The sequence below is a fragment of the Pomacea canaliculata genome, linkage group LG4, assembly GCF_003073045.1.
Source record: "Pomacea canaliculata isolate SZHN2017 linkage group LG4, ASM307304v1, whole genome shotgun sequence".
Taxonomy (NCBI): Eukaryota; Metazoa; Mollusca; class Gastropoda; order Architaenioglossa; family Ampullariidae; genus Pomacea; species Pomacea canaliculata.
Window position 1 is genome coordinate 11,729,696 of NC_037593.1, and position 18,581 is coordinate 11,748,276.

Genomic DNA, 18,581 nt, shown 5'->3' on the forward strand with positions numbered 1-18,581 from the left:
ACCATAAAAATTATTCTATAACCCTTTATTTTAATTTTTATTGTTTAACTCCCAGAAGGAAGGACACAAGGGTCGATTTCACTGGATTTTTTCGATTTTTATAAACATCAGCAACCGAAAGAGTGCTAATAAGTGGTAATGAAATGAAAAACGAATCCTTTATTTCTCCTGTATTGCTCTCGTGCTCTGTAATTGTAACTAAGTATATTTTTGAAACGTTTGACCGTCGCCAGATCCTTATCACAAGCCTTGAGTATCCCTTTAACCACAACATTCTGCTAAAAACCTTCAACGTTTTCCACTTGAACACACATATAAATAGACGAGATTCAAATTTATCCTACTCTTTACGCGATTCTAAGCAGTTTGATTTTGCCTTTAGAATCCCTTTAAGCGCTAAGAACATACTTCTTAGGAGTGTGAGTATGCGCTTTACAAATTTTGCATTTATTATTATTATAAATTCATCAGGTGGTTACAAATTTTGTCTGAAATTTTGTGTGCAATATTTGTGCCCAAGATACGACAGCTACTGTACTGTGAGTGAGAGAGAGACCACTGACTACAAGCCACACTGATATCTCTGTGACAATAGTACTATAACATATTCACTGGCTTGTCAGGTCTTACATTACCATGGAAAACAACACAATGGTGGGAGGAGTGATTTTAATATTACTTTATTTATCAGCATGACCAGTCCTCTCCCGTGTGCCATGGTAAGAGCGAAGGAGATTGAGACCAGCTGAATGACCATTACTAACGAACAGTGTTGACAGCACATTATTTGTCATTCACTTCTTCATGTCTATCTGACAAACAAACCCCAGCTTCGACGTGCAGGTAAAGTCGTTGAGCAGAACAGTGTTCCGGAACAATACTTCGACACAGTCCTCGTTTTGCCAGTCGTCCGGTTGCCCGCTTTCCCAAAGTCCGTTATCTTTGGTCAAAATGGTGCCGTCGCTCCAAAAGAAGCGTCCCTCAACTTTAATGTCATTCGCCCCAACCCACAAACCTGCAGTTATACCTTGGAGCACATGACCTGAGCACAACAAATTATTTCCTTTTACAATAAAGGTCTACATAACAATCTAATGAAGTCTACTCCTGCTTTTAACTAGGTCACCGGTTGGAAAAGCAAAATGCTCCATACTAATGCATATTTAATGAACGAATGCTTCAAACAGTAAATAAAATCCAGTTTCAATGCTCTGCATTCGAGAGATAAGACAAACTAAAAGCTTAACCATTAAGAGATAAGCTAAAAGTACAACAAAGCTGTATGTGGTCAAGAAAGGACATGTAAGGGTGCGGTGATGGAAATCCTGAATTGTACACATTCCTATTTAGGTAACCACATATTCATTTAGTTCATCAACTATTTTGCAGGAGACTACTCTGCGTGAGTGTGAATGTGTGTGAGAGACAGATACATAGAGAGATTAAAGCAGGTTATTCAAATATATATATATATACCATAACTTGCTTGGATCGGAACTTGATCGAATATTAATGCTTCTTGTTTTTTTATTGAGAACAAAAACTACAATAACACGCGTTTTTACGAGCAAATCCACCAGCCACATGACATATTAGCCAAGGTAATTCAGATCAATTTTGCATTGATAATAATAAACATTTTGACAGCTTAAAATAGTAACTAATGTACCAGACAAGCAATAAAGAGAAAAACTGCTTTATGTTCCTCAGCTTGAGACTATCTTAATACAGTACTCATTCACTTTTGCTGATGCGCAACTCCACAAACAAAATGCCGGGTGTAAGGTCATTTTATATTATGACACGTCAATCAACGACATTTTCTGCGTGCCCTCTCCTCAAACAGAACTTTAATACTCGAGATGTAGTTTTTCATTTGTCCATTGGGAAAGTTATACACGATAACAAATTCTCAATTTTTAGAAAGACGACCCACAGACCTCTCAAACCAGCTGAGATAACTTTATTTGTATCAACTTACCCATCGTGTCCAACAAATACAGCAAAGCCGGGCCATCCTGCTCACGTGACTTGAAGTCCAAGAGATGAGCTCCATCAGTTTGACAGCGTGCCCTGGCAGTCTGGTAGTCTCGCTTGACAGAGTACAGCTTCAGACAATGATTGTTATAAAGCACGTAACCTCTCTCTACAGGACAGCCACCTGCACAAACAAGTTTACATCGCAACAGGAACTGACCTTTACATTAGCGACCCTCGACATTGTAAGTGTAAGTAGTGTGTACTGGTGTAGTCACTGTCAGTCTTTGTCTGCATGTTGAATGATCTCCGTGCGACACGTAACAAGGATTGGCACTACGAGGAGAATAGACAGAGACAGGTTGATGTTGTATCTGTTGTGAGTAAGGCTGGATGATGGCTATAACAGCACTGTAGCATTTGGTACTTGGACCGCTTTTAGATGAGTTGTGTAGCCACGAGATGTCACTCGCTAAACTGTGCATCAACACCGACAGGGACAGCAGGGACTCAACGATGATGACATGACTTGTCCAGAATTAGGCTAAGATGTGCTAATAAATGTTATTATCATTCTTTTCCTGGTATATCAGAAAAATGAACCAGTTAAGTTTAAATTCTGACGGTTGCTGTAGTCGTGAAGTACACCTCTGAGAGTTGAAAAAGCAACGCAACGAATAGTCATGACATCTGGACATACGAGAATCACAGTAAAGCTTGACGAAGGACTTATGGTCTCTTATGAACCTTTCCATATTTTGTAATTTGTCAAAATGTACTTCATGAGAAAACACATTTCTTTTAAACATATAAAGGTAACGAGTCCCTTCGCCCAACTGTCTGGAGGGCACCAGCTGTCTGTCGTTTGTCTCATCTGTGGATGTACGGCGAGGTTTGCTTTCTCATACTAATCTCTGATGTTTGGTGCACCGTTCACCTTTATGGTGGATTGTTCTTCACTGTTAGTGCTGTGTCATTATTTACAACAGACATCTTCCACTAACGGCTTCTGTCTGCTTTTCTTCGTTTTGCCATTATTTATTTTTGACTGTACAGTATTGTGCGCCTATTTCACTAATACGTTGAACTGTTCTGACACTGTAGACGATTTCGGACCATTGTGGACCATTGTGGACCATGCCGTAGTCCAGTGTCGATTGACGAACGACGTACCCTGCTACATGTTATAAATATTAGCTGCTGGGTGATGGGCAGTGAGGCGAGGAAGAGAGTTTCTGATGAAGGGCGACCAGCGGAGTGCTGTCAAGTGAAATAACCATCAGTTATCGCTTATCATAAAGATATATATATATTATTGCTACCTTAGTCACTAATTATTCAGTTTTACCGTAGCAGCACGGACATATAGCTGAACGACTCAAACGACCGACTTCGCTTTTTCCGTTTGTAGTCGCCTCGTCTGGGTTCAACTTCTGACAAGTGGCACCTGAATGAAAAGAACAATAAACGATTAGTCACCTACAACAGGTATCGGTCTCTGAGGGTATATAACTGTATCTATGCTGTTGAATCGACGTTTGAAGAAGTGTTCACAAAACTTTAATCTCAGAATCGTTCCTCCAGTTCGTGCCTCTCGGCCCTCGGAGGTGTACTTGTGACACACAACTGTACTGCTCCACTCCAGCGGCTGAATCTCGCTCTGCTACTAGCGCCATAGAAGTCTTTATTAGCGACATAAAGCACTGGAAGTTTAGAAAAACATCTTAAACTTAACGATGATAAAACGAAAGCCTGGCATCCTTACAAACTGTCCATGCTGTGTTTTCATTTCTTTGTTTGCTTCTATTTCTCTGCTATTTTTCTTCGCTAACGTCCAGCCCAGACAACTATACTCCCCGTCTGACGACCATCTCCTGACTATTCCTGGCCACAGGATTTTTAATTAATGTGCAAAAAATGGAACTTTCATCCTTTGATCCCTTATTTGCTGATTACAGTTATTTTATGTAACACGTATTTATAACATATACTTTGAAAGGAGGTTTTTTTTAATTCTGTAAAGGTAATTGTAATATTGCCAAGGAACAACAGCAATGAACTAATAAACTAATAAACAAATGAAGTTTTTTAACTATAAAAAGAGAAAAAACTTGCCCAAGATGACAATCACCACAAAGGTCAGAGCTACTCGTGTTATGAAGGTGAAACGCGGTGATCGTGAGGTGGCCTGAAACAAATTTGTAAAAACCACAGACGATGGCATTCGATCGAGTAAACCAATAAGGAAGTCGCGAAGTAGAAAAATAAACTCATTCTTTACAAGCATTAACATGGGATAAAATATTAGGCTCTGGTGAAAATTTGTTGAATACACAACATGAATCGAAAACAAAAAGAACTTGTATATTATAATCATAAAAAGTAAACCTGCTAGATGCTATGTTTGTCAATTACTTAATTGCAATGGTTGTGTTCAGTTTTATTTTAATATTCTTAAAAGGATAGCAGCTCCACAGTATGGTGCCTAGATTTATGCAAAATTTCAATAAACAGTGTTATCCACATAAACTCTTACCATCTGAACACGTCAGTACTTCTCGCTGTGTTCACGTGGTTCGTAGAGTAGAGACCTCGGACTGTCTGAACACAGGGCGGCATCAGCAATATATACTCTCGTCCACACTCCCACCTGGCATCGGGTGTAAATATTTTGTGAGAGGAGGCCGGCCAGTAACAACAGGTATCCACGTCACGAGAGGCGTGGTCTGACATGAACACGCCCTGTCATCAATATTCTATTGTGTTGTTTGCATCTTGAACACAGTTCAACGAGTATAGCAAAACGTTACACAAAACGTAATAAGAGAGATAGACAGCATTTACCAAAAATAATTTAAGTACAGAGTTTCTTGTCTTTTTCGTATTCTTCTTCTTATTCCTTTTCGCCCCCAGTGGAGCACAGGGCTCCAACCCCACCCCGCTATCGGACCCGATTCTGGGCGTCCCTTTCCAGTTGGGACCATGTCATGCCAGCTGTCTCCACCTCTCTGTGGACTGATTTCCTCCACGTATATCTGAGTCTTCGAACCCTGTGCCTCCCCTGTGGGTTCCAGCCCAGAACTTGTCTTGTTAAATTGTCGGTTGGCTTTCGTGAGGTGTGACCAGTCCAGCCCAACTTCCGCTTCCTGATGTCTTGGCTGGCAGGTTTTTGGTTGGTTCTCTGCCACAGGTCTGTATTGGAGATCTTCTCAGGCCATCTGATGTTGAGCATGTGGCGCAGACATCTGTTGACGAATGTCTGAATCTTGTTAGTGATGTCATCTGTCACTCACCATGTCTCAGATCCATACAGAAGGACTGACTTTACATTTGTGTTAAAGATGCGGATCTTGGTGTGTGAAGATAAAGCCTTGGAGTTCCAGATAGGTCGTAGGGTGTGGGATGCAAGCCTGGCCTTGTTTATTCGACTTCTTACATCTTCATCTGCACCTCCATCTTTGCTAACTATGCTGCCAAGGTAGGTGAAACGGTCAGACTAATACATTCCCCGTGTAGTTGTAGGGGGGGCTTCTTGCTTGTTGTTTACCCGCATCTCCTTCGTCTTCTTTATGTTGATGGTCAGGCCAGTCATCGCTGCTTCTTCTGCGAGCCAAGTGAGCTTTGTCTGTGCGTGTTGCTGCTGGTAGGACAGCAGGCTGATGTCATCCGCAAAGTCGAGGTCCTCAAGTTGCCTGACGAAGGTCCACTGAACTCCTGTGTTGCTGTTAGAGGTTGTTCTTCTCATGATCCAGTCTATTATGATCAGGAAAATTGTCGGTGAGAGTATACAACCTTGCCTCACTCCAGTCCTCACTGAGAAGGGGTCAGTCAGCTTTCCTTTGTGTATCACCAGGCATGTCGAATCCTCATACATCTGTTGGATGATGGCAATGAACTTTGGTGGAAATCCGTAGTGCTGCATAAGTTTCAGATGGTTTCCCTGTCTACTGAGTCAAAGGCATTCTCAAAATCCACAAAAGTTATATATAGTGGTGACTGCCATTCGATAGACTGCTCAATAATATTTCGTAGTGTAGCGATTGGGTCTGTGGATGATTTTCCCTACCGAAAGCCTGCCTGTTCCTGCCTCAGTATCTTCTCGAGGGGATTCTTTAGTCTCTCCAAAATAATTCTGGTCAGCAAATTGCTGGGAATGAGCAACAGTGAAATCCCACGCCAACTGCTGCACTGTGGTCTTTTTCGTATTGGAATATCAATAAACACGTTCCAAACAAAAGAGCAAAGACAATTTCTGTAAATGTAGTGATTAGTTGTCAAAGAAAGATAAGCTTGATGCTTAACTAACCTAACAATATATCAGAATAAATTTGTTTAGAACTATGTATAAATACACAGCATGCAACTTAGCTTCATTGGGCAAACAGTTGCAAAGGACACTAAACTAAAGAAAAAGGCAGAGTAGTCTTTTTTGTATAAAAGTTTGCTAAATGAGGTAAAAAGAAAACTTAAACATGTAAATAATATTTTAGTTGTAGAATTAAGTGCTGTCTAGCTGGGATCTTGTGCTCAGGTATAACAAAGGGAGCTGGAAGTGGGGATGGAGGTGCTGTGGCTGTCCCTGGTGTGAGGTTGCCCCGATCAAAACTCATTTAGCCAGAGTTCGGGCAGGTCATGGCGTAGAGTGGATTCCCGGATTGTGTTTGAGTTTAGTTCCTGGTATGTTGGGCAAGGGATGCTCAATCCGTGTTTCAGGTTACATGCTATTTACAGACCACGAGAAATGCACCTGATGTGCAGAACAGCGTCAGCTGACAACCACCGGAGTTAACATAGGTGTGCATGTTTATAGGTAGGAGAAAAAAACGTGCGAACTGTTGATGAGACTTCTTATAAGGTTGATCATCTGGTTCTCTCGTTCGGCAGTGATATTCTCCAGTTGATTCTATGTGTTTGTTGATCGAGGATGTCGATGATCACCATCTTTTCAGAAAGAAAATGTTTTTGATGGGGTAGAGGGGTTCCTAGAGGACGCCGGTGGGACCATGATAACTCATCCCAACTCAAAATATTCTTTCCTACTGTGGTCATGTGGTATAGTGTGATGCTGGTAAGGGAGGGCACTCAAGCATGAGCTCAGTGTTTTCTCTCTGCCTGGACGTGTATTTATGCCGAGACTCACTCTTGGCCTCTTGCGAAGTGATCCGCTGTTAGTCTCGGCGAGCCGTAACAAAGAATGTGAATAAACGGAAGCTATGTCGTTTAATGCCTCGTTTTAGTAGTTAATCTGAAATGTGAATAAACCGGAAGCCTGTTGGTATGGAGCCTCGTTCTAGCAGTTAATTGAAAAAGATCGACGTCCGGCTGTCCAGGGGATATAAGTTCGTGTTTTGATTGAAAGAGTGAAACATGTATAATAAACTGAAGTGTTGTTGAATCTAGTTTACAGTTCAAGTAAATTCAAAATGGAATCATTGTTTTACTTTGGTCATAACGGGGCCTACTGGATACGAGAACGTGTTTTAGAAATGGCAGTACCACGTGGGGGAGGGGTGTTGTTACGGAGACTGGCACGCCAGTTATCAACTACTCAAAAGAGTGACTAATTTCAACGGCACAAATGAGCCAGCAAAACATAAGTGGCGATTGCAATTACCGACATCTGTCGCAGTTCTCCTCTTTCATCGTTCAATGACAGAGAAACAGAGAGACCACCACATTACACGCGAACAGAATACATGCAACGCGCATGCGCTGTGTTGAGATCCGCTCTCGCGATTTTTAGTTTTCCTTTTAGTTTAGCATATTCGGTTGATTGGTTTCCAAACCACACGGGCCCTAACTCCTAAAGTTTACACAAAGTCATCTAGTGATCCTAATAAAGAAGAAACACCCTAGTTACAAAATACTTAGATTACTGCCCAGGCAGAAAAGGGATATCATAAAATTATCATTAGTTTATGTTTTGAAGTCTAGTTTTTTTTTCCCTAATCATTGAAAGAAAATCGATGCTAACAGTATTTTTTCTATAAATCATCGATCCTTCTCGACAGACAAAGAGGCGAAAGAAAATGCAGCGTATCTGAAAAACTTACTTTACTCAAAAAAAGAACATCGTCAAAATGAAATGGGGATGTGCTGTCTACTTTAATTCTTACAGTTCTAATGCTAGACATAAATACAGTATGCAAATATAAGAAAATTGATCACATTCACCAATGGGACAAGAGGAACTGTGCAAGCCCATGCAATATGCTGTCTGCGTTAGTCGCATTACTGAGTGTCAGGGACTAGTCCTTGATTCATGTTTCCTTAGTCATGTACATGGCCGGCGCAATACTAACCAAGTAAAGATTAATTTCTATTTTTCCAACATGCTGCGCCCCCCCCCTCCACAAAATGTGAATCATTTATCAACAAAAATATTGTAATATTACAACAGCAGAGGCAAGATTGTTCAGTCTACAGACCTCACCAAGCATGGTGGTCACGTGGTAATGGACTGTAACGGTGCAATGGAATATTTTGTTAAGCTTTACAACACCACTCACTCAGCCACTTGCATTCATTCAAGCAAGAAATGTGCTAAAAAATGAATAATTATCTCTGAGACTGTAGCCGAGAAGCGTGTACGATTGGAAGAACGCGATGATAAAGATCGGCAGCAAAAAATAAATTGAAAAAAAAAGTACATGAAAATAAAAAGACTGAAAGGTTTAAAATAAAATAAGTAAATTAAAAAGCACTTTTATTTGAAATGTACTAAAAAGGATAAAATAGTTTTTTTTTAATTTCGTGCAGACCACTACGATAAGGTGGGAGGTCGATTCAAAAGATAGATGCAAATCTAAACTCTTTACTTTTGACAAAAATAACAAGATAACTTAAAGACCTTATCTTTGACACACATCCATAAATTTTTAGATGCTATCTTTTCTGTCTTCCTTAACGGCTTCGAAAGCTCAGTACAGCATCTGTTATAGCTAGTGTAAATTTGCATGTTCATGCTGCTATTGAAATTGCTGGAGATGCAACCACTCTTGTCAACATAAACACATCGCGCTGTGCGTAAATCAATGAACATATAAGGGAAGTAACTCCAGGTGCTTTCAGTTGTTCGACTATAGATTACTTCCCTTAAAAAGCTGGGTAGTTGGGGGGGGGGGAGAGAGAATAATTCAACTAATTAGGTATTTTGTTATATCTAAAAGTAGGCAAAGTTGTAGTTGATCAAAGTCCATGTTTGTAACGCTTACCGGTTTCTCAATTCGTCATGGATTTGCACTCCAACAATAGAAAATGACAATAAAATAGTAATATTTTAATTCTAATGTATATTCTAATTTAAAAAATATGTTTGTTTGGCACTATATGGTTGTATATAATGCAGAAATACGAAGAAAAACTGTTAAAAGTGATAAGTAGGCGTAACCCGTGAAGAGGCGATCAAATGTTAACACCTACAGTCAGCGTGTAAATAAATATTAGCCGAAAAACCGTTAGGCTCTTTAAATGTTAAGTCATTAAAATTTAATTTTTATTTTTTTTAATCGTTGCGATAGAGCCTTTCGGTCCGAAAGATATCGCAGCGATAGTCTCCCCATCAAGCTGGTATGCAGAGACACTTCGATAGAGCTCCACTAGCTTTCGGCTGGGTTATGTCAGTTCTATAAATAGCTTCCGGTTAGGCCCGATTTTCATGCGTTACTGCGCATGTCTTTGCTTTGAAAGTAGTGTGCTTCCTTTTCCTCCCCGACCGTGTCCTAGATGCAGAGAAATGGAAACGAAACGTATACGAAAAGCCAATTTCAGTGAAATGGAAGTAAAACATTTTGTTAGAGGAGATATCTATGGAAAGTGAAAATCTTTCTTGCTCTTTCTACTATAAAGTGACGTTGCGAAACAGACAAGAAATTTGGAAAAACATCGCGTCCAAGGTGTCGGCATGTGGAGTGGCCGTTCGGACGGTCCCAGACATAAAAGACAAATGGGGTCTCCTGAAAGAAGCTAGTGAATGTCGACCACCTGAATACGAAGAGACTGTTGTTGCGATCCTTGGCAATAGCACTAGTCTGATCAATGGTATTGCAGGTAAGTGACACACTAACTGGCAATAAAATTATAAATAAAAGTAAATGACAGAATAATTGTCGTTATGTTTATAGGATACTTAGGGACTGGGTACTTATTTTTATTTTTTATGAATTTATCATAGAAAATGTTATTACGTTTGCAAATCAACTGGATATAGGGAAGGGAGCAGTGAAAAATATGCTATGCATTGGATGTTTAAATCACTCATATTTTTTAATCATACACGCTCTACATTCTTGGTAAGTGGTGACACAGCACCATAGGGTGAAATGGGTTCGTGTAACTGCCTCAAATGAAACCATTATTTCGTTCTCATTTATTGTCTATACATCAGCTGTATGCTTATTGATGAATAATCAAATCAAGTACAATTTTTAAAACTTTTTTTTTCCAGTTAATGGTACAGATTCATTTGTGGCTGGACTAGATGTAACCCAGCCTTCAGGCTCAGGAAGTGAAGGAGGTAAGCAGGCTGAAGGAATTCATGTTTCATGGTGGCTCTACCGTGAAGTTTGTGTGCCGAATGCTGTGTTGTGAAGTTTGTACGCAATGCTGCCAGCTCAACAAATAATAGACAATACCTTAAAATTTACATAGTGAAATTTATTTTACACTCAAACAGTCATAATTTTAAGTCACATATTTTAAAACAAAAGCAAAGTGAAATGTGAATAATTTACAGTCTACAAGAAGAGATAAAAGTGTGAAAGGGAAAGACAATGCTAATGGTGCAGTATGTGAATTTGCATAATTTCAAAATATTGCTTGGATTTTGCAGTGACTGAGGAAATAATTCAAAGTTCAAGACCCCTGACAACAGAATCTGCTTAGACAACAGCTTGGTCAAGACTTGCAAAAAAGAAAATGGTAATTATTTTTATTTTAAGTAAAATATTGAATGCTTTGTTATTCTTGTCAACTTATATGATTTGCAGGAAAATCAATAGTCACATCCAATTTTCTTAGGTACACATTTGTAGTCTATAATTGCATCCACACACAAATATATATATACACATCTATATGATATTTGCAGTCTATTCTTGCAAGACTGATAATTTTTTGCCATGTTACACTAAATCAGTTTGTAGATAAGGGGGGGGGGGGGGCATTGGTGTTTTTACGCCGTGCCAGCAACTGAGGCTATATTACGGCAAGCAGCCAGCCCTGTAAACAGATGCCACATGCAGAGAAAGAACAGCGTGCCCGAGATGAGAAACGAACTCTGGGCAGCAAACCTTCACTGTATTGGTGACAGGCGCTAACCGTTGTGCCACCGTGCCGCTCAGTTTGTAGATAACATCACTTTTCTTTAGAATCTTATTGATGTACATGCAGAAATCTAATTGCCACTCTTGCAACCATCATTTAGTACATAATTCTTTTTGCTCTGCCCCAGAGTTTTCAAGTCCCTCCACATCGCTGGCAAACTTCTACCAATCAGCACCACTGTCCATGGACAACCAGGAAACCTTTAAAATGGAAAAAAAGAAAAAAGAGCCAGCAAAGGGGATGAAGAGCAACAACTCGCAATAAAATATTTGAAAGAACAAACAGCAGAGTCCACACTACGCCAACAAAAAATAGGACTACAAATGAAAAAACTCAAACTGAAAGTCAGGCTGCTGGAAGCTAATAAAAAGCAACCTACAGAAAGATGAATGGTAATTAAACTTGCAGTACTGCCAGTGTATGCATTTTTGTATGTTAGAGTGGATGTGTATGCAGTTAAATTTTTTTTAATTATGTCCTTGATCTTAGAATGTGCATCTGTTAATCTATTGTTTAAGTGTTGTATATTTGTTTTTTTTTTATCTCTTCTAGAAATAAAAGATGTCATAAGCAACAAAGTTTCTTAATGGTTTTTCTTCTCTGTGCCTTGATAGTATGTGTTATATTCTGGATCACCCTTACCTTGTTTTCTTTATTGGTGTGCAAGAAATGCAATCAGCTAATACTGCGGGCAACTTTCCCAGCAACAACTCTTGCTCTCTCCTGTGCTTGCATATTGTATCTCCTCTCTACAAGGTTTTCATCTGCACCATGGTTTTTTATCTGCACCAGTATCATCTTCATCATCTGGGTCTGGCAGAGCTAGAAACCTGAACAAAATGTCAAAAGCAAATTGTAAGTTAATAGAACATCTCATCCATCCCCCTTATAAAAATGATGTACAGATTGTGTCCGCTATACCACAATATTCAACAAAAAGAATGTTCACAAACCTGGCAGGATTGTGCAGAATGAAGCACACTGTGATTATTTCGCTTGCTATCTCTGGAGATACACATAAACCAATATGTAAGCAGTGCCACCTCTTTGCAACACCAATGCTTCTTTCCACTGTGCAGCGTGCCTGTCTGTGAAGTTCATTATAAATTCTCTCTTCTGGAGTTTCTGGGATGAAAACAGGGGTCATTAGCCAGTCCGTTAGCATGTACCCATTGTCTCCAAGAAGATGTCCCCTTAGAGGTGGCTGATTGCTTTCCATGGCATCATAGAATGGTGACTCTCTACAAAAAAACATTTTTATCAAAAAAATAACATTGGCGGATTACATGGGCTATTTAATCATGGCATTACATGGGATTTGAGTAATTGTGGTTGTACATAAAGCTGCTGCAAGCCGTGGCATTTGCAGATATGTCTCCTAAAAGATGACATGACATCTTGTATGAGTTAAGAGATAAGTGAGAAATTATTTGACATCATAAGAGTTAAACACATGACTGCATGTTGTTGCTGCAGTCTGAGGAAAACTCACCTCTTCCTTGAGCATGACTTCTAACACAGCTCACACAATGCTAGTCCTTTTCACCTCCCCCTATTTCTGGTTTTGATATTTTCCTACTTGTCTTCCTCTACAGAATCACGATTTTGACAATTCTAGTTACTCGGTGACTTTGTGTGTTTTCTCTACTTGTCTTCTATTCGTCGTCAGGATTGTTGTTTATTTTTCCGTCCGTCGTACTCTGTCCATGTTGTCCATGTCTCATTTCTGTCGTACGCGCTAAGACCATGGTCTGTAGGAGTGGGAATTTGCGCTAAATAAATTTTTTTGTTTTTTCTCTTTTTTTATTATTATTATGATTTACATCAACAAAAATAAACATAACAATGAAGGTGGGTCTTAAACAAGACAGACATTTCCCATGCCATTGAGCATACAACTATTACAATTACCACTGACATTCCCTAGAGACTACACATCCTAATCCCTACTAATTTCACCATAAAAAAAAATTAAAATAACATCAGTTTTACACAATTCTTAAATTTATATACCTTTTACAGGAAAAAAGTTATTATTACAGTGCTGTATATGTGGTTCCGTCATTGACTGAATCTATGATGTCACACCCACCTGTATTTCACAAATAAGAAATTTTTTTTTTTCCTTTTCCTTTCTCTTTCTCCTTTTTCCCTTTTCTTCCCCTTTCTCTCTCCTTTTTTTCTTTTTAAACATATGATAGGTATTGTCTATTTATCATTTGTACATAGCAATAGAGATAGAAGAGAATAGAATATGTGTGTGAGTGAGGGTGTGAGTGCATATGTGTATGTGTTTAAAACATGTCAATTTGGCATCATGCACAATCTATACCATAAGTGTAATCTACTAAGGAAAAAACTATATAAACTATACATGCCGTAGCCATATAAACTTTATAGCAGTAGTAGTAAGGCAATAGTTGTGGTATGAATAAGTTTATTTTCAACTTGGCTACAAATTTGTCTCATCTGTCATTTCCTGTGCTATATTTGTGTACAAGACACGATATCTACCTGTGCCACGGTAACTGATATCTCTGTGACACACACGATATTACTAACAACAGTCTCACATTCACTTGCTCGTCAGCTCCTACATTACAAGAGATAAGAACACAATAGTGGGAGGAGTGATTCGAACATTTTTTATTTCGTCAACTATCAGCATGGACAGTCCTCGCCCGTGTGCCATGGTAAGGACAGGAGACTGACACCAGCTGACTGAACATTACTAATGTACAGTGTTGACAGCACATTATTTGTCATTCACTCCGTTCAGATGTCTACCTGACAAGCAAACCACAGCTTCATGCTGCAAGGAACGTCGTCGAGGACGACTTGGTTCATGTAGCTGACTCTGACACACTCTACATTCTTGACATCGTCGTACATGTCGTCCGGCTGCCCATCGGCCCAAAGCTCGGAGTCTACCGCCAACGTGGTGTTGTCGCTCCACCGGAAGACTTTCGCCACTTTAATGTCATTCGCTCCAACCCACACACTTTTACCCATAGTCCCGAGATCTTTACCTGTGCACAAACAATAATTTCCTTCTTTTAATGAACGTTCTTTGAAAATATTAACTTACAATCTAATGATGTCTACTGCTGCTTTCAAACAGGTCACCGGTTTGTAAAGCAAAGTGCTCATTATATTTAATTTACGAATGCTTCATAAAATGAAAAAAAAATCTATTTTCAATTCTCTGTATTTGTGAAAAACGAGAGATGACACACAATGGAAGTTTAACCACGAAGAAGAAAGATGGTCGACAAAGCTGCATGTGGACAAGACAGGAAATGTTGTAAAGGTGAGGTGATCTACACTGAATTCTATTCATTTTTGAAGATAGTCGCATATTTGTTTAAATAGCATTTATTTAGTTTTTCAACTATTTTTAGCAAGAGAAAAATCGATTTTTGAATGTGTGACAGCTCTGTTGTGCATGCGTGCGTGTGTGTGTGTGTGTGTGTGTTATTTTGCTGACAAGCAATAAAGATAAAGGTTGTTTCATGTTACTTAATACATCACTAAGTCACATTTGCTGATGCACACCTCCACGAACTAACTGTCGTGTATTACGGAATTTTATACTATGATACGCTCATAAACGACATTTCTGCATGCCTATTCCATAACTAAAAATATCCCACTCATGGTATTTGTTCCTTGGGGAAGTTATACATGATAATATCTTCTAAATTTTTAGATAAACTATCCATAGACCTCGTAAATTATTTGACATTCATTTTTTTCCTAATAAAATACTATTTTCTTCATTTAATGTCTTTGACTCTAAAAATACAACGCTTTCATCGCTTCCTATCGACATCCTCGTTTCAAGAAAGTTCATGCATGTTTTTGAGAAAACAATTAATACTGAGTTCCTGACAATTTGTAACAACTAAACGCCGGAACTTCTTTTGTGATCTTGGATTCAGTAATTCACCATTTCTTCGAGCTAAACTTTATTAGTGTTAAAGATAGCAATACAATGTGTACCAACTTACCCATCGTCTCCATCAGCATCAGCAGGGCCGGGCCATCGTCACGTGACTTGAGGTTAAAGAGATGACCTCTGTCACCTTCACAGCGCGTTACGGCATCCGAGTAGTTTCGTTTAATAAAGTACAGCTTCAGACAACGGTATTCCAAAAGCAGGTAACCTCTCTCCACAGGACAGCCATCTGCACAAACAAGTTTACATCGCAACATGTTGTGTCAGGAACTGACCTTTACATTAGCGACCCTCGGCATTTAGATAAACCGGGCTGTGTATTTATTTTATTGTTCAACTAGGCATGACCTGTGACGAGACGATCACATGTTTAAAACCTGCAGCCAAAGCAATGTTAAACTGTGTGAACAATGTTCAGATTAACATCATTAACAAAGCCCACCCACAATCCCCCCCGCTTGACCTTTAATAATCAGCTGCTGGGAGGTGGACAGCGAGGTGAGATCTGATCATGGGTACCACCAGACACCAGTCAACGACTTTCTGTTCCACAGTCGAGTGCAGTAACAATCAGTAATCGTACATCATAGATGTAAACATCTTTAAACATATATTATTTCGACTTTAGTGACTTTAGTTTACCGTAGGGAGCCTTAGCGTCCGCAGAACGATTCAAACGATCCATTGCTGGAAGCAAGGCCAATTCAGTCACACCTAAATAAACAGAACAACAAACGATTAGTTAGTTTATTCCTTGTTGCTCCTCTGAAGAGTATAGGGCCGCAACAACACCTCGAAGGACTGCTTTCGCAATCGTGTTGAAGATGCGGGTCTTACTGCTGAAGGATAGTGCTCGGGAGTTCCAGATGGGGCGTAGGCTGTTGAAAGTGCCTGGCTTTGTTGATGCGGCTTTTGATATCATCATCCGCTCCACCGTCCTTGCTAACAATGCTCCTCAGATACCTGAGGTGGTCTGTTTCGAGGATGTTCTCTCCTTGAAGTTGGATGGGGAGTTCCTGCTTGTTGTTGATTCTCATCACTTCGGTCTTCTTTGTGTTGACCTTTAAGCCAGTCTTCTCTGCTTCCTTGGCTAGCTTACTCAGTTTGGTTTGTGCATGTTGTTGCCAATGAAACATGAGACCAATGTCATCTGCAAAGTCCAGGTCCTCTCGCTGTTTGGTGAAGGTCCACTGGATACCGATGTTGCTGTCTTGGGTTGTCTTGCACATAATCCAGTCTATGATCATCAAGAAGATTGTTGGTGATAATATGCAACCCTGTCTTACGCCGGTCTTCACTACAAAAGGTTTGGTGAGTTTGCTATTGTGAATAACTTGGCAGGTAGAGTCTTCGTACAACCCATGGATGATGTTTATGAGCTTAGGTAGAATCCCGTAGTGGATCATCAGCCTCCAGATGACGTCCCTGTCTACACTGTCAAATGCCTTCTCGAAGTCTACAAAAGTTAGATAGATGAAGGACTGCCACTCAATAGACTGCTCAATGATGATACAGAGGGTGGCAATGTGGTCAGTGAATGAACTATCCTGCTTGTTCGGGTCTCAGTCTCTTGTCTAGCGCTTTTTTCAGTCTCTCTAGAATTATCCTTGATAGAACTTTACTGGCGATGGACAGCAGCATGCCAATTGTTGCACTGAGAGAGGTTTCCTGTCTTCGGTAACTTGACTAGGCGGCCTACTTTCCGGTCTCTTGGTAGTAACTCTTGTTCCCAGATCTTATGTAGAAGGGGACTGTAAAATTGTTGCTGTTGTTTCTGGGTCTGCCTTTAATGCTTCTGCCAGCCATCTTCAGGATCAATGCTTGAGGAAGTGTTCACAAAACTTACTGTAATCTCAAAAGCTGTGTCATCCCTCCAGTTCGTGCCTCTCGCACCGCTTATGCCTGTGGCCTTATATTCAGCTTAAACAGTAAGTCTGCATTTCTAAATGTCTTCGTTGATCCACTGCCTGCTTATTTTTTTTTTTTTTTACTTGTCAGCTCCAATGCTTTTCAATGTAGCCTTTTGGTTTAAATGTGTAACATGTTTTGATATAACAGATATTTCAACATGAGTTTTATTTATTCTGTCAGGTAAACGAAGTTTTGTCAAGGCAACAACAGCAGTGATCCTTTGCTAATAGATTTATCACAAATAAAGAATTTTAACTTTAAAAATGTCTTGATATTAAAAAACTTGCCCAATGTGACAATCATGACAAAGGTCAGTGCTGTGTAGATCACAAGAAGTGATCGTGAGGTGGCCTGAAATAAATTAGTAACTTTACAGACGATGGCATTCGATTGAATACACAAATAAAAAATGGTGAAATAAATACATAAACAAATCCTGCAATCGCACTAACATTGCAGAAGATAAATTGTAAGGCTTCAATAACAATCTGTTGAATATAAAACTAGAGTACAAAAAAACTTGTAAATAATACTCACAAACAGTAAACTCTGTTAGTTGCCATTTGCCAATCACTTGTTTTCGACAGTTTGGTTAAGTTTTATTTTCTATTTTGATATGATTAAAAGGATTGCAGCGCTACAGTGTAGTGCCCAGAGCTGTACAAAACTGAGATAAATATTGTTGTCCCGTATAAACTCTTACCATCTGAACTCGTCTGTACTTCTCGCTGTGTTCACGGAGTTCGTAGAGGAGAGACCTCGGACTGTCTGAACATCAGCAATATATACTCTCGTCCACACTCCCACCTGACATCGGGTGTAAATATTTTGTGAGAGGAGGCCGGCCAGTAACAAACAGGTATCCACGTCACGAGAGGCGTGGTCTGTCATGAACACGCCCTGTCATCTCTACCTTGTTATGTCATGTGACCACTAGTAGCCCCGCTTCTTGCTCTGTCCATCCAAGCTGCTTGGTTCGCAAGGATTAGACATGGCTACTGACGAATGAACTTCCACGAAACTTTGCCGATGATTTGCATCCGATTAAGATTACACTGTGGGTCCCCAGAGGGCGCACAGATATTTTTGTGGACAGCTCCGTGCACGATGTGTACTTGTGTACAGCTGGTGAGCAGGACATTCGCGGTAAATGCTGTGCAAACTACAGTCGGTCTGTGCAACATCGCATTCACATCCGACTGCCATTACGGAAGCCCATTATTATTGCGTAAATAAAAACATAGTAAACAATTTATGAAAAAATAATAAAGTAGAAAATAGAAAACTGGCTCCAAGAAAATGGCTCTAACACCTCATCTCCCAAGCACATAAAAGAAAACAAAGTTGAGAGACGACCTTTGCGTCCTGGTCATTGTTCATGACTCGTGTAAATGATAGCTACATAAAATCT

At 39.7% G+C, this 18,581-nt stretch overlaps 3 protein-coding genes across 4 annotated transcripts; 1 reads left to right on the forward strand and 2 right to left on the reverse strand.

The window, feature by feature from the left end:
- Nucleotides 1-652: 652 nt before the first annotated feature.
- Nucleotides 653-18,444, reverse strand: LOC112561206 (alpha-N-acetylgalactosamine-specific lectin-like). 2 transcript variants are annotated; one of them, XM_025233548.1, is made up of 5 exons: nt 17,874-18,444; nt 4,093-4,165; nt 3,326-3,424; nt 1,982-2,161; nt 653-1,042 (listed from the first exon to the last, which is right to left on the reverse strand). In XM_025233548.1, exons 1-5 carry the CDS (start codon nt 17,874-17,876, stop codon nt 795-797), a joined length of 603 nt encoding a protein of 200 aa, XP_025089333.1. In that variant the 5' UTR covers nt 17,877-18,444; the 3' UTR covers nt 653-794. The 2 variants fall into 2 exon arrangements, with proteins under 2 accessions (XP_025089333.1, XP_025089332.1); XM_025233547.1 differs by lacking the exon at nt 17,874-18,444 and adding an exon at nt 4,514-4,639.
- On the forward strand, nt 9,677-11,879 carry LOC112561216. Its single transcript, XM_025233558.1, has 4 exons — nt 9,677-10,026; nt 10,424-10,492; nt 10,808-10,896; nt 11,429-11,879. Exons 1-3 carry the CDS (start codon nt 9,786-9,788, stop codon nt 10,858-10,860), a joined length of 363 nt encoding a protein of 120 aa, XP_025089343.1. The 5' UTR covers nt 9,677-9,785; the 3' UTR covers nt 10,861-10,896; nt 11,429-11,879.
- Nucleotides 13,924-17,864, reverse strand: LOC112561215 (neurocan core protein-like). The gene is made up of 4 exons (XM_025233557.1): nt 17,708-17,864; nt 15,902-15,973; nt 15,312-15,488; nt 13,924-14,330 (listed from the first exon to the last, which is right to left on the reverse strand). Exons 2-4 carry the CDS (start codon nt 15,942-15,944, stop codon nt 14,077-14,079), a joined length of 474 nt encoding a protein of 157 aa, XP_025089342.1. The 5' UTR covers nt 15,945-15,973; nt 17,708-17,864; the 3' UTR covers nt 13,924-14,076.
- Nucleotides 18,445-18,581: the final 137 nt, after the last annotated feature.

Coding starts and splice junctions, on each gene's coding strand:
- LOC112561216 (XM_025233558.1), top strand. CDS start 9,786: ATGGAAAGTGAAAATCTTTCTTGCTCTTTCTACTATAAAGTGACGTTG. Junction 10,027..10,423: donor TCTGATCAATGGTATTGCAG/GTAAGTGACACA, acceptor TTTTTTTTCCAG/TTAATGGTACAGATTCATTT. Junction 10,493..10,807: donor AGGCTCAGGAAGTGAAGGAG/GTAAGCAGGCTG, acceptor TGGATTTTGCAG/TGACTGAGGAAATAATTCAA.
- LOC112561206 (XM_025233548.1), bottom strand. Junction 2,162..3,325: donor TATATGTCCGTGCTGCTACG/GTAAAACTGAAT, acceptor TTGTTTGTGCAG/GTGGCTGTCCTGTAGAGAGA. Junction 1,043..1,981: donor GTATTTGTTGGACACGATGG/GTAAGTTGATAC, acceptor TGTTGTGCTCAG/GTCATGTGCTCCAAGGTATA.
- LOC112561215 (XM_025233557.1), bottom strand. CDS start 15,944: ATGGATCGTTTGAATCGTTCTGCGGACGCTAAGGCTCCCTACG. Junction 15,489..15,901: donor GGACGCTAAGGCTCCCTACG/GTAAACTAAAGT, acceptor TTGTTTGTGCAG/ATGGCTGTCCTGTGGAGAGA. Junction 14,331..15,311: donor GATGCTGATGGAGACGATGG/GTAAGTTGGTAC, acceptor GTTTGTGCACAG/GTAAAGATCTCGGGACTATG.